The sequence below is a fragment of the Rhinatrema bivittatum genome, chromosome 11 (assembly GCF_901001135.1).
Source record: "Rhinatrema bivittatum chromosome 11, aRhiBiv1.1, whole genome shotgun sequence".
Lineage (NCBI taxonomy): Eukaryota > Metazoa > Chordata > Amphibia > Gymnophiona > Rhinatrematidae > Rhinatrema > Rhinatrema bivittatum.
Window position 1 is genome coordinate 59,951,799 of NC_042625.1, and position 15,607 is coordinate 59,967,405.

Consider the following 15,607-nt stretch of genomic DNA (forward strand, 5'->3'; position numbering starts at 1 on the left):
TTTCTGGGTTATATCAGAAATCAGCGTAGCACTGAAAAGAGAGGAGAATGATTTTTAACAGAGCAAAACTGTTTCCTTGGCATTTCCATGGAAATCATCTTCTGTGCATGAGCTTTGTTCCAAAGCAGCATTAAAGTAGTACAGGAGCTTAAGCAATATAGAGATGCAGGTACCTGGGCAGAAATCAGTAAAAACAGCATTGATCCTTGTTTAAAGAGCTTTACATCATATACAGAAATAGTGCTTTAAACTTGTGGCCAGCAGGACCAGCCAATCCCAAGCCACTTCCCATTTGCGTGTAGGGAATAATTATCTTAATAGACATTAGTAATTAATTTCTAGTGTGATGTCAGCTGGTAGAGCAATGCCAAGCAGCCATATTTGTCAAACACACCCTAGCCATCTGGATTACTTCACTCCCATCTCCCTGATTAGGATGCGTGCTTGATGTCCTGTGTAATACAATCTACCATCAAATGCAAATACTTCAGAACTAAATAAGGAAATGCAACTCTAAGCAATGAAGGATACCGATTGCTTTACGTGGATTCTAGAACTTACCCTATGGTTAACATAAAGTATACTAATAATGTACATAAAGCATGATTATCTGTATACCCTGAAACTCCACTGTAATGCATTCTCACATAAATTTCATGATTCTTACATCAGTAAACCGAGAGTTTATCAAAGAGGAACCTGAGCACTACAATCAATTGACCACTATCTGCAGTTATCACTAACCCAAGATTTAACTGTGTTAATGGGGCCTGTGAAGCAGTTTAATATGATAAGCAAGATAACTTTTTTAAATTATTTAATATAGCCACCCCAAACGTTTTTTTTCCCAGTGGAACGAGACGTGGAACCAAACTTCAATCTTTACAAATATATCTTAAATACCTTGTTTCCTTCGTTCATTAACCAGCCAAAGCTTTTGACGCCAAAGGCTGCTTGATTGGCCGAGACATCCAAACACGTGACTGGATGGCCATACACAGAGTGAAGAACCGTGTCCGACTCCCCTGCTTTCAGGACATACACGATTTCTTCAGCCGCAGCAACAGTGACAGGGTGCGTGCCTGTGTCTGGAACCACGTGAAGGAAATTCACCTACAGCAGCACACAAAACTATTATTCAAAGATGTTTTTGTTTTCATTTTAAATGCAAAGAACAATTATTTTCAAATCTTTCTAGAGGTGCGCTGATGAAACTTGGAGTTGTCATTTTGGGTTTGGAGCTCTCACTTACATAGTTAAAGTTTGGAGAGGAAGGTAGAAGCATGTATACAACTATCCAGCTCATCTTATACATCAGCATTTCTCAAATTTCTTATGCTGTGCGACCATTTTCCTTCTCAACAATACTTTTAACCCCCCTCTCCTCCATCCCCCCAAAATGGTAAAATTAACTAAATAAGTTTCAGGATAGCATGCTGCAATTAAAGTTATGCCAAATCAAACATCTCGCATTCCCCCCCCCCCCCCCCCCCTCCCCGACTACAATCCATCCTGTCCTTCACAGCCCAGTTTGACAACCAGTGCTGTACACAACCATCTGGCAGATCTGTGGAGAAGTGCAGAGGAATTAATGAATCTGTAAGGTGCTGGTGTAGTTGGCATTTGATACGTGTTATAATTACTGTGCTGCACTACAAACCCCGACTACCTGATGCTACCACTGGCTATACCAGTGACAGTATAACATGCCACTGACCACAGGGTGCTACATCATGGTCTGCATCCTGTTCATTACAGTACCAAACTCAGCACTGTCCTATGACCTGTTGGCACCTCCCAGCATGGTTGCTAGCATCCTGCTTCTCTCTCCTACATCCTGCTATTCTGACTAAAGGCCCACAGCAACTCACCAGCTTTATAGGCCCAACACCCAGGATTTCCTGTGCGGCAGACCGATGACATCAGCCCTGCTCTACCTTAAAAGGAAGCACACACTCTTCTGGGCAAGTTCCTGAGCAACAGGTTCTGTTTCTTCGTTCTCTTGCATCTGGCTGCTTCTGATTCTGACTACCGTTTGAAACCCGGCCTGGTTCCTGACCATGCTTCAGTCTGCTGCCTGCCCTGGTCCTTGCTTGTTTCCTGCTTCTGAATGGCTCCGCTTGCCTCTGTCTTGTCTGCCTGACCACGTCTCTGTCTCACAATTTTGTACTGTGCCTTGGCCCTGTCAGTCAGCAGTCCCAGGTCCACTCTTCCAAACCCATGATAGAAAGCAGCAGTGCTACAGCAGTGGAGTTGGGAATGTGTGAGATACAGATGTTATACAGTAACACTGTCTTTTGTGCGAACGCATGCATGTTGCTAAGAGTTCCTAAAGTATTAGTAGACAATTTAGTGCAATTAACAGGTACATTTGTGTGGGATGTTATGCGCAGAAATGTTATAAATAAGCTGCCTGTGATGTATCTGTGCATTTGAATTTATTAAAAACTTATATTCTGCACTTTAACAGGAGGAAACCATTGCAAGGCGATTTACTTAATAACTCATAAAAACCATCAGTAAAATCAAGGACAAAAACAAACATAAATATTGCCATAGTTTTACCTTCCAATGTTCAGGATACCACCTGGTGGCCACAGACATGACAATGTGACAACATTGTCATGTCTGTGGCCACCAGATGGTATCCTGAACATTGGAAGGTAAAACTATGGCAATATATTATGTTTGCTTTTGTCCTTGATTTTACTGATGGTTTATTATGTTGTTTGCTTTTGTCCTTGATTTTACTGATGGTTTTTATGAGTTATTAAGTGTTGGTCAGTCACATTGTCATGTCTGTGGCCACCAGGTAGCACCCTGAACATTGGAAGGCAGACTAGGGTGATTCTTTTTGAGTTGGGGAATTGTTCCTAGATGCATACCCCTCTTCCACCAACAGACAGCAGCATCATATTATACAGCAAATCACAACAGAGATATGTATACTGCCACCCAGTGAGAGCCTAAAATAGTCCTAATATAACCAGAATTTTCTGGCAGCATGGAGCAGCAGGTATAGGAGTAGCTTCTCTTTTCTCTTCTCTTCCACCCTCTTCGGTTGCTGCAGGACCTAGTAGACCCTGCAGTCCCATCCTGCGATGGGTGCTGGTGAGGCAACACAGTTCTAGAAAACAAATTAACCTCTTACTCACTTCTCTTTTCCTTCCTGCCTCCCTCCTCTAGCACCTCACAAAACCCACAAAACATTTCCTGAAGCCAGCTCCTTTAGTAGCATTTGCAACAAAACCACAAACATTCAAACTTTCTGAATCTCTGGAATTTGTCTGAAGGTTTGCCACACTCAGAAGTCTGTTGAAAGAACACGGATTGCGATGAGTATTATGTTCTTTGAAAGATTTGCACATCTCTGTTGGGCAGGCCACAAGTTTAGCATGGTACCAACACAGCTATAGCATTCTCTTCACTTGGTTGGCGTGCGCTACCATATTTATACTGAACTTGATCAATTAACCATGATTATGCTTGAAGTAGTTGTCTGGGTCAGTGACTAACCAGCTTTTGGACTTCAAAGTGTGCCAAGGATCGCCAGTATCCGTTATCATCAGGGCACTCCACTCTGACTTGGAAGCTGGATGCGCTTGCAACGGTGGCAGCATTACAGTCAAGTGCCAAAGCCTGTATTCTTTGGTTGTGCTGGTAGTGATGGATCGGTTCCCTCCCAACTAATAAACTCCATATGTCAATACTGCCTGCACAGAGAAACAGAAATAGTGATCGTTTATTTATTAATTTACAATCTTCATTGGGTAAGGTTACCCTTAGCACTTCAAAGTTAGCACATCGGCTCTCCCCTACTCCCTTTCAAAACTGGAGGGTGACAAGACACTTATGATAGCAGGCGCACATGAATGGGAATGACAGGAAACCAGAACAAATTATGATAGCAGAATGACTAACAGGAATACTAGAGGAATTTAACCGGGCCATCCTTAAAATCTTAAATTACAAATAAACAGGTGTTTCCAGAGTTGCTTGTCATCAGACAGGAGTATTACCTCATACAAATTTAGGTGGGAAAATTGCTTGCCCAAAACAACAATCAATGAAAGTGCTGAAGATTAAAGTGACACAGATAATGTTCACCCAATGGACCATTATGGTTGTTATCAGGTATTTAATGCTGCATTAAGATAATTCAAGTCAATACTCAAACAATTCACAAGCATCTATAAGAAGTGATAACCACTAATCTACTAAATGGTTCTAGAGTGAAACACTTGTGACATTATAAACCAAAACAATGAAGGCTGATTATTTTTGGTTACCAAAATAACCTGATAACCCTTTCATGGTTAGTCTTTAAAAGGTAATGGGGATGATAAAGAAAGTGAGCAGCAATACTGAGCATTCAGTGCTTTTCCATGGACAGCAGGATAATCAGCCACAAATTTGATGGTACAAATGCAGGGTCTCTTCGCAAGCTGTGGGAAAGCCTAGAAGCTTTACTTGAGCTGCACAGGACTTATCACCTTATCCTAGAAGCCTGGATATAGTAAGACACCTTTCACTTTCAACATCCAGGTTGTGAGAACTACATACAGATGTTGGGGTGAAAACTGAAATCTGTATAAACAAATTTAGGGAAACCGCAAAAACTTTCATCATACCCAAGTGCCAGTTCCCCGCAATCTCGTCATAGTGGCGCGTGATCAGATATTGGCAGGGGACCCTAGAAAAGTCTTCCTGCTGGACTAATAAATAATTGAGGTGAGATTGTATGTTATGTGCTCAGGATATACGAGTAAATTCCTTATCGAGAGGATGAAGGGCTCTCCAGGCATCTATCACAGCCAAACATTTACAAAGATAAGTTATACCTTTACATGGCCTTATGCCAGATTGAGGCGCTGGTGATGTTTTATCTAACTGGCTATCATGAATATAGTTAAAATGCCCCCTCCCAACTATCAAAGTATTATTGGTATAAGCCAATAATAACCTAGCAAGCTTCACAAAAAATGAATGTTCGTAATTGTTAGGAGCATACACCATACTAAGCACTATAGGCTTGCCATATAAAGTGCTTTCCACAACTAAATAATGCCCCTCTGCATCGGCTTTCAGGTTAGAGCATTGAAAAGCTACCCGGGCCTGAAGAAAGTTCCAAAACAAAAAAAAGTTTAGATAGGAAAGATTTAAGGGTCGGGGTGGAGAGGGGAAGAGGTAGGAAGAGTAGTGTTAGGGATAGGCAAGTTCCCTCCCGGTCCGCTCCTTAATTGGAGCGGACTGGGAGGGCAGGGGGGGAGGCCTGATTGCTTTGCCCCGGGTAATTTGCTAAAGTTCACACCCCCCCCCCCCGCACATGCTCGCAAGGCCAACAGATTTTATAACATGCGTGTGCCAGCGCGCACATAAGATTGGCGAGTCCATGTGCACGTGCCGGGAACTGCAAGCACATGGACGAGCGCACACTGCTTTGAAAATCTACCCCATGCTCTCTGATTCTGAAGAATGCATATACCCATATAGAGAGACTTCTCAGTCATCTGTTTTGCTGCCCTGCCCTCTTCATCTCCCAATCCCCAACACCCTAGTGTATTTAAATGGAGCTCTTCATGGGCTTCTCTTTTTTTCCCCCAACAATAACTGCGTGCCTGAACATCACTTACAAGAGACTGGTGTACTGAGGTTAAAATAAGGTTACCAGATTTCTGTTGAGTGGATCTGGGACACATGTTTCCTACAATACCTATGGCAGGCGAGCAGTTCATTTTAGGCATTCAGTAGACTGTCTCAATAGAACATTGTAGAAATCTACTCTCAAAATATACCCAGCAGCATATTCTTTAAGTTTTTTGTTAACACAAATTACAGTATTTCAGACCCAATACAAAAGCCTCAGGACTAGTGAATATGTCCTGCCTACAAGACAAGTAAGAACATAAGAAATTGCCATGCTGGGTCAGACCAAGGGTCCATCAAGCCCAGCATCCTGTTTCCAACAGAGGCCAAGCCAGGCCATAAGAACCTGGCAATTACCCAAACACTAAGAAGATCCCATGCTACTGATGCAATTAATAGCAGTGGCTATTCCAAGTAAACTTGATTAATAGCAGCTAATGGACTTCTCCTCCAAGAACTTATCCAAACCTTTTTTGAACCCAGCTACACTAACTGCACTAACCACATCCTCTGGCAACAAATTCCAGAGCTTTATTGTACGTTGCGTGAAAAATAATTTTCTTCGATTAGTCTTAAATGTGCTACTTGCTAACTTCATGGAATGCCCCCTAGTCCTTCTATTATTCAAAAGTGTAAATAACCTATTCAAATCTACCTGTTCAAGACCTCTCGTGTCTTGATGTTCAAGTCCTGATGTTACATTTACCCAATCAATATTGGGGTAATTGAAATCTCCCATTATTATTGCACTGCCAAATTGGTTAGCTTCCCTGATTTCTCTTAGCATTTCATCATCTGTCTGACCACTTTGTCCAGGTGGATGGTAGTATACTCCTATCACTGTACTCTTACTCAACACACATGGGATTTCTACCCATATAGATTCTACTGAGCATGTAGTCTCTTGTATGATCTTTATCCTATTGGACTCTATACCCTCCCGGACATAAAGTGCCACACCCCCACCAAGTTGATCCTCCCTATCTTTGCAATATAATTTGTACCCTGATATAGCACTGTCCCATTGATTATCCTCCTTCCACGAAGTCTCTGCGATGCCAATTATGTCAATCTCATCATTTGCTGCTATACACTAACTGTCCCGTCTTACTTCTTAGACTTCTGGCATACAGACATTTCAAAGTGTGTTTTTTGTTTGTATTAACAACCTGCTTTTCAGTTGTTAGGGATAATTTGGAAATCATTAGCTTCGGTGATTTTTTACATATAGGCACATGGACTATGTTTGCTTTTAATGGAACCTCTCAGTTGGGATGCCATAACTCTCCTGTTTCATTAGTATCCTTCAAGGATACATTTCTCCGAACCATGCACTGCTGAGTAACTGTCTGCTTTCCCCCTTGTTCTAGTTTAAAAACTGCTCTATCTCCTTTTTGAAAGCTAGTGTCAGCAGCTTAGTTCCACACTCTGGTTAAGGTGGAGCCCATCCTTTTGGAAAAGTCTCCCCTTTCCCCAAAAGTTTCCCCAGTTCCTTACAAAGCTGAATCCCTTTCTCTGCACCATAGTCTCATCCATGCATTGTAACTCTGGAGTTCTGCCTGCCTCTGGGGACCTGCACATGGAACAGGAAGCATTTCTGAGAATGCTACCCTGGAGGTTCTGGATTTCAGCTTCCTACCTAAAATCCTAAAATTTGGCTTCCAGAACCTCTCCCTCACATTTTCCTATGTCGTTGGTGCCCACATGTACCACGACAGCCGGCTCCTCCCCAGCACTGTCTATAATCCTATCTAGGTGATGCATGAGGTCTGCCACCTTTGCACCAGGCAGACAAGTTACCAGGCGGTCCTTATGTCCACCAGCCTCCCAGCTATCTATATTTCTAATAATCGAATCACCAACTATGATGGCCAGCCTAACCCTTCCCTCCTGGGCAGTAGCCCTGGGAGACTTGTCCTCAGTGCTAGAGGACAATACATCACCTGGAGAGCAGGTCCTTGCTACAGGATCACTTCCTGCTACACCAGGGTGATGTTCTCCTACTGGGAGACCTTTATGATCCAAGGCAGCACTGGGGCTGCCAGACTATGCACTAGAAAAAAGTCAGAATCACCAACAAAATCCCTCTGTTTCTAGCATGTAAATTATGTGTGAAAGAAATGTGCAGGTCCTGAAGCTTTATATTGGATTCCAGGATATTTTACACTAATCAATTATTCATATTTTCTATCAGACAGTAAGTTTAAAAACTTTGCTTCTGGCTTGGTTTTCTGGCTCAGTGTATCTTTTTATCGTTCTCTGGCCTTGGCTCTCATTTTTTGTTTTTTTTCTCTCTCTGGTGTCCTTTATTTTTTTTCCTTTTCTGTTTCAGTTCTCTTATCTTTCTTTGAACTTTTCCTTCAGAATAGATATTTTAATACTTTGTCTTCCTGCACTTTTCCTGTCTGTTCTCCTTTCCCTATTCCTCCTCTTTTCTCTCGTATTTCTCTTAAGCTCCATTTCTCATCCATTCCCTCCTATATACCTTCTTGGATTCATCTCTTGCTGCCCCCTCCCCCCCCCAATCATCTTCATCCCTGGTCCTCTCTACCTATATTTATCCATCTTGAGTCCTTTCTCCCTTTCCCTCCACCCAATAACCAGACCTCCCTCCTCATTTAAATAATAGTACAGAAAACGAAGACCCTTCACATTTTTCTCACTTAAGGCCAGATTCATTAAGGCATTTCTCCCATTTTGTGTCTGTGGGAAAAACCCTTAGTAAATCAGATACTTAGTGATTTCCTTCTGGCAGAAAGTATCAAACTGTACAGAAAATGTTTACCTTCTTCATTTGAGAATCAATTAGTCTCTCTCTCTGATTCACATGCAGTCTCATATACACTCACTCACTCTTCCACAATATGCAATTACACACATAGGTTCTAAGGCAGATACCAACCTACACCAGCTCACAACACACACGGGCTCACACACGGGCTCACACACTGTGTCCCAGGGCCTGGGCCTCTTCTTCAGCTGCCAGCAGGATGAGGTCCGCTGGCAGCCCCTGGATCCTCTCTCGCTCTACTTCGCAGTGGCAGTCTGCCAGATCGTGGCGTGTGCGGCAGCAGAAGTCATGTTTAACTGGGGCAAGTCTTGTGATAAGAGCTGCGAGACTGACCCCGTGGCAGCAGGAGATAACGTTTGATTGAACATGATTCCAGTTACCAGGTCCTACCCCTTCCCCTCTACTTACCCCTCCTTCTTCCTCCTTCCCCCTCCCTCTTCTCCTCCTCCTTCCCCCTCCTCTTTCCTTCCTCCTCCTGCTTTCTCCCCGTTTACAGCTGTTTATTCACCTCTTTCTCACAGCGCAGGAATAATATGCACTGATTGGGAAACAAACAGTGAAGTGCAATCTTCAAGTTGAGACCCAACTTACCTGGCAGGCTCGCGGAGCTCTGCAATAATCAGTGCTGTGCTGCCTCCCCCAAGCCTGTCACGTGCTGCACTGCCACCTGTGAACCTGGCCCATGCTTCCATGATCACGGAATCCTACAGTTAAAGCCTCTCCTCTTCTGGCAGGCTCACAGAGTCATTATTGCGGCAAAGCTGCCTGCGTTTGAGGTCGGAGCATCGGTGAGGCCCGGAAGCGAAAAATTCTGTGAGGTAAATATGAAAATCTGCACGAAGGGGGAAATGTGTGGAAATTCTGCATTCCACAGTAGCACAGAATTCCCCCAAGACTATCTTTATGGTCAGCACTCTCTCATCCAGTTATTAAATCACCCTCCCAATTCCTCTGGGAGTTGACCCCTTACTGCTGATGCAAGAACAAGGTAGTCTTATAACACCCGAATCTCCACTCTCGCAAACTGATGGCATAGATGTTAAACGCTCAGTAGTCTTCTCTTTAACTGTCCTTAGAGATTAAAGTAATCATTTTGACTAGGAAGCCATCTACCAGGAGGTTATATGGGTTTAAATAGAGGAGATTGTCATCCTGGCGCCAAGCGTGCTCTCTGGACTCTTAACCTGTTCTTTCAAAGATTTGTTTAAGTACTTATTTGCCCTCTCCACACTGGGTCTCTGCACTTCATCAGTGAAAGTGCACTATAATGCCATCGCCACTTTCCACTTCCAAGTAGTTGGGAAAACTGAAGTTGGTGTGGCATATAAAGCCTCCAGTTTTGAAACCTCCTGTGCCATAGATTCTCAATATTGTCCTAGTACAACTGATAACTGAGCTGTTGGAGTCAGCCTTCTTGAAGTTTCTTAGTTGATATTACTTTGACTAAAAGAGTCAAAGTATAAGTGTTAGTCTCATACTGTCTTTATCTGTAATTCTTTTAAAACAGAATAGTGCTCTGCACCCATCCTAAGTTTCTTCCTAAGATTGTTTCTGCTTTTTACCTTCATCAAGCCATTGTTTTGCTCATGTTTTTCCAAAAGCCATATGTGCATAAAAGACAGAAGGCCCTTTATTTGCTGGATTTTGAAAGACTTGGCCTATTACTTGATGAGAACGCAACCGTGTCATCTGGCTTCTCAACTGATCTCAATAGAATGGGAATAGCAGTTGCCAATATACTTTATCCAACTGGTTAGCCATCTGGCTGGACAATCTTTCAAGAAACGACTAACTTTGGGCAAGCAGTTTTGCACAGCCTGTTCACCCCGTAGAATGCTCTTCACAGGGGGAGCCAGGTTGCTTATATTGATTAGTGTCTCTGTTTGCAATGCTCAGTTTGAGATTCCCCATGTGTCATGGCTAATTCAGCCCTGCTTGTCGACAGAGAAAGCAAGTTTGCTTATCTTGTGCTTGCACAAGATAGGCTATGCCAACTTAACAGTGGCACAAGGGCTCACTACCTCACATCAGGACAGACTGTGAAGGCCATGAGCTCCTTTGACTCACTGGCACTTCAGCTTCTGCACCTACTGGCTGGCAAATCTAGTTTGCAGGCTCTGTACAAACTCTATGCCAATGGATGGACTCTGTTCGGTTGCAGAGCATAGCTCCTCAGCCTCTAGTTCTCATGCAGACTCCTTCTGTGCAGCAACTTCCATCTGGGGGCAGTTGGCATTCACCTTTCCCCTCTACCCCACTACAACGGTAACCCCTAGACCTGGAAGGGATTCCTGAACCAGTGTCAGATCATTTTTGAACCACAAGTGGCAAGTTTCCCCTCAGATTGGACAAGAGTCTCCTTCCTCAATGGATAGGCCTTGGCCTGGGCATCTGTGCTGTGGAAATGCAATGACTCCATGCTAAACAAACTGGCTGAGTTCCTGGTACACTTCCATTGAGGTTTTGAGGAATTGGAATGCTCTTTCTCTGCTTCAGCCGACCTTTTATGTCTCCGCCAGGGTTCACAAATGGTGGGCCAGTACGTTCTGGACTCTGGCGGCAGAACTGCGCTGGAATGAAGAAAATTTAACAGTGGTATTCTGTCAAGGCTTAACTACCCAAATCAAAGCAAAGCTTGCTGGGAGGGAGATTCCCAACATCTATGGATGCACTGATCAGCCTCTGCACGCAGATCGCAATCCATTTCCAGAAGAGATCGTGGGAGCAAGGCCAATCTCGATCAGCACTATACTTGGCTTCCAGGTTCTAGCACCCTCTACTGGTCCCAATCAAAGTGCCTAGTCCTTTGGCTACTCCAGACGAGCCCATGCAAAAAGGCCGTTCCCACCTGATAGAGGATGAGAGATGTCAATGCCAGAACCTGTGCCTATATTGCGCCACCTCTGGATCAAGTTTTTCAACTGTGTCAATGTGGGCTGTGCCCCTCTCTGACACCTTCGTGACAGGTCTCCTGCGTTCCAGCAGTGCTAGTTGCTTCAGTGTTTCTGCTTCCATTGCTTGTGTTCCTGCCAGGGCACCAGTTTGTGTCTGTGTTGCCCTGCTCTTGATATCATCTCCTGTCTCCCATATCTTACCTTCTCCTTGTCTGTGTCCCTATGTTCTCCCTATAGCTTGTCTCTCTCGCAACCTCGACATTGGACCAAATCTGGACTTTGCCTTTGTCTTCCGCCTTGGACCGGACTTTGGCCTCATTTGCCCTCAGTCTGCCCTGACTTTGGATGGAACCTCAACTTCACTCTGCTCACTGTGTACCTCGATCTCTACTTCGCCTACTCTGCTTGCCACCATCTTCACTTCAAACCAGGAAGGTCCTGCCAGCCACCAGAACCTGTGTGCTCAATCCAAGGTTGAGGTGGTTAGCTAGGCAGAAGACCTACTTCCATGGCATATCAGCCAACACCTGTTAAGATCTATCTTGTGCCAAGACAGAAGCAAATGGAGATTGCAAAAAATTCTACATTATAGTCCTGATGCAGCGGAATTTGCAAAACATGGCCATGTCAGCATTTGTTGGATAAGTTAAGTACTATCGCGGCTGCTCACTTGCTGCTCATTAGCGGAAACTATTCTGTAATTATAAGAGACAATAAGCATGTTTGAGGCACCTTAGTATGGCAGATGAACATTATAATGGAAACATTTTTATGAGCGATTTTGATAAAGCAATATTTTTGGCAATCAATTTGCAATACGAAAGGGGTTTTTTTTGCCATCATGTCAGCCTGCCTGCATGCTTGAAGCATAAACATTATGGAAGTTGTATTCCACAACTCTTCAAAAAAAGTTTAAAAACATGGCTCTTCAAAAAAGCTTTTCAAAGTGAGAGTGGGAAATAGGTGGTACTAATAAGAAAAGGATTCCTACAAACAGACAAAACAAAAAAAGTCACCAGATAACATTTATTTATTTAATTCTTTTCTATGCTGGCCTTCATGGTCATAACCATATCAGATCGGTTTACATAGAACAAGGGGGTATAACTTTAACAAATCATTTAACAACAGGGAGCAAAAATGTTACAATCAACAGGGTTGAATAACTTGGAGGCTAGAATAGCCGGAAAATAGGATAGGGGTACAGAGTTTAATAAAGAACAATTGAGAATTAGGAGATTAAACGTATTAGGTACTTATAAAATTCTGAGGGTTTCGGGACATATAAAATAAAAAGAACATATGCGTTTTTATTTTAACATACTTAAATATTAACTTAAAGAATTACAGTATATATCATGTATGGATATTCCATAAATGGATTTACAATCCACCTCATATCGCGTATATTTTTCGAATCGTGTAACTGAACAATTTTTGGCACCTACTAGTTAATTTATAATCCATTCCGAAATTATTTACGTGCCTATTTGTAAACCATTGTAACATAAGAACATAAGAAAATGCCATACTGGGTCAGACCAAGGGTCCATCAAGCCCAGCATCCTGTTTCCAACAGTGGCCAATCCAGGCCATAAGAACCTGGCAAGTACCCAAAAACTAAGTCTATTCCATGTTACCATTGCTAATGGCAGTGGCTATGGTATATCACTGAATGACAGTATAGAAAAGTTTTTAAATAAATAAAAAAATAAATAAACAAACAACAGCTGTTTGAGGTTTTCGCTTTCAGAAAAGTAACTGATAATTTAAACAATATATACAAATTCTAAAAATAAAGTTGAACAATTATTTATGAATACTAAGGTCTGCCCACTTTGTGAAAGAAAAAAAAAGACATTAGGTAAAAAGAGCACTGAAATAATTCACATTAACAATTATTTTTTGATTTATAAAGGTATAAACAACTACCAGTGTGTTGTGCTTGTTGGAAAAGCTAAAATATAAGGGTCAACTGAGAATCCTCAACAGGCCTCATCAGAATAAAACAGAAGGCTCCAGGAGCCCAGCACCTGCTGTAAAATAATAAAACTTAATAAAATGAAGAAAAAGTTATTTTAAGGATGTAAGGAAAATAATGGAAGATGACAACAACTGTAGCAAAAAATCTGAGAAGACATGAAACACATCCTATTAGGTCTGAGGACAAAAAAGGACAACTAAGGGCTGTACAGCAGCAACAGGGTGGCAAATCTCACAGAATTCAAGTAAAGCCTTCTGGGCTTTTCTATAGCTTGCCAAAAAAACATTCCACGACGGTACCCACTTGTGTAGCTGATTCATCCTGCTCGTCTACTGAGAATATGACATTCTGACTGTACAACAGTTGCATTGAACAAAATGCAATTAATATATTTAAATAAGATAAAGGTGGTGTCTGAAGTTGTCCCTTATTGTCTAAGGAATGGCACAATATGTCTTAACAGAGTTGCTTAACAGATTCACAGCATTTTCAAAACTTTTCCTTGGTTTGCAAGGATCTCTTTATCCCACATACCCAAAGCTAAGTGGCATGGTAACAGTTCTTTGATATAGATTGATTGTCAAAGCATTCAATTACATGCGCATTTGAATGTAAAACTATAGAAAATATTTCCAGACAGAAGTTAAGACGCTCAGATTGCATAATATATGAAAGGTCTTTTTTTTTTCTTTTTCTTTTTTTTTTTTTTTTTTAAGGGGCAGAGATATTTATTTTTAATTTATATACTGTGATCAGCATGGTTTTAGACTGATCATAAGAAATTTCCACGTCTCAATGTCTCATATTTCTCCCCCCTCTTTTTTTTTTTTTTTTAATTTATTGAATTTTGTGCCTGGAAAAGATGCTAGATTGGTAATACAGAAAACCAAAGCCCTGCAATTATGTACGGAACAGGCAGCAGCCGTGTACCTTTCCCTTCACACATTTCCCCGCCATTTAACAGGTCTAGCATGGGCAGCATCAAGCAATACAACCTTCCCCACATTGTCCTTCTGATATGCCTCAGCCCTGCCCTAGAGGGAACACATCTAAGAAGGAGAGGAATTCGGCCTTCCATGCTTGTGTAATCTTTGATCTCACTGCTAAGATATTATTGTTGTCTATTTAATATTTATGTTCTTATGTTCAGAAACCCTGTTTTATGTAACGCCTGTTTAATGTAACGCCTTAGCCGCGACAGTTTTGTTCTATGGAAACCGACTTGATTTGATATTTGTATCGAGAATGTCGGTATATAAAAATCCTAAATAAATAAATAAATAAGATACCTCATCCTTTTGGTTGCAAATTATAAATAACCTCACCACTGAGAGCCATGGCAGACTAATATTCTTAAAATAAAGATGGAACAGAAAGTGTGGAGGATTAATGGAGTAGCCTTTCAGGGAAGATGGAAAAAAATCATAAATGCAATTTAAAACTCCATGGGGTAAGCACAGAAGATCCCTAAATTGGGAAGAAGAGATGGGAAAAGGCAGATTAAGAGAAGTTTATGGCAAGAACTGTGGATTGTGCAGTTTATACATTTTTTAAATAAATGATATTGTAACAGGAAATAAAGTAGACAGACTGGACAGGCCTTTCGCTCTTGATTTCCCATCAGATACTGTTTCTATGAGCACTCTTAGGAATCCCCAGTTTCTTTTGACTCTTTGATAAGACTATTTGTTAACTTCAAAATACACAATTTGCTGAATCCTGAAAGCCATTTTATTTAGATAATACAAAGTCACATATTGCTTTAATGTCTTCATTTACAGATATTTCCCTTCAGATTCCTTGCTCCCATTTTTGCCTTATTCTAGGTTTTTTCTCTCCCTCGCACCACATTTACCCCGGCTCATCGAGTGTCATTCCTTTCCCTCGCTTTTAATGCACGACTGTTTTATTCCAATGTTTCTCCATATTTGCTGGTCTCTTTACCCCGCCATTTCTTTCATAATTTTTTCTTGGCCTCACTCTCCCTATTTACCACCGCCCCCTTATCTACGTCTTCTCCCCACACCTTCCTCCCCCTGTCCTTTTTCAGCGGTTCCAGATGTCCTCCATTAAAGGTGAATTTTAAAAGCCCAGTGCGCGCATCAATTGGGGGATGCGCACAAGCCGTGCCTCCTGAATTTTAAAAGCCACTCAGATACTCCAGCATCTCCCACGGTGCACACATCTCAAAACTTTTCAAAAAGGGGCGAGGCCATGAGCATGGTCTAGGCGTGACATGGGCATTCTGGGGCATGGCCAAGAGATATGCATGTAAATATTTATGCGCCTGGG

General features: G+C 42.1%; 1 protein-coding gene across 3 annotated transcripts in view; it reads right to left on the bottom strand.

Annotated features, from left to right (window-relative positions):
• The window catches only part of FBXW8 (F-box and WD repeat domain containing 8), a 189,018-nt gene that overhangs the window by 62,342 nt on the left and 111,069 nt on the right, over positions 1-15,607 (bottom strand). For all 3 annotated transcript variants that reach the window (XM_029619164.1, XM_029619165.1, XM_029619167.1), the window contains exons 6-7: positions 3,517-3,713; positions 904-1,113 (exon numbers count right to left, since the gene is read on the bottom strand). In XM_029619164.1, the coding sequence (XP_029475024.1) occupies positions 904-1,113; positions 3,517-3,713 (407 nt within the window). The remainder of the gene's footprint in view (positions 1-903; positions 1,114-3,516; positions 3,714-15,607) is intronic.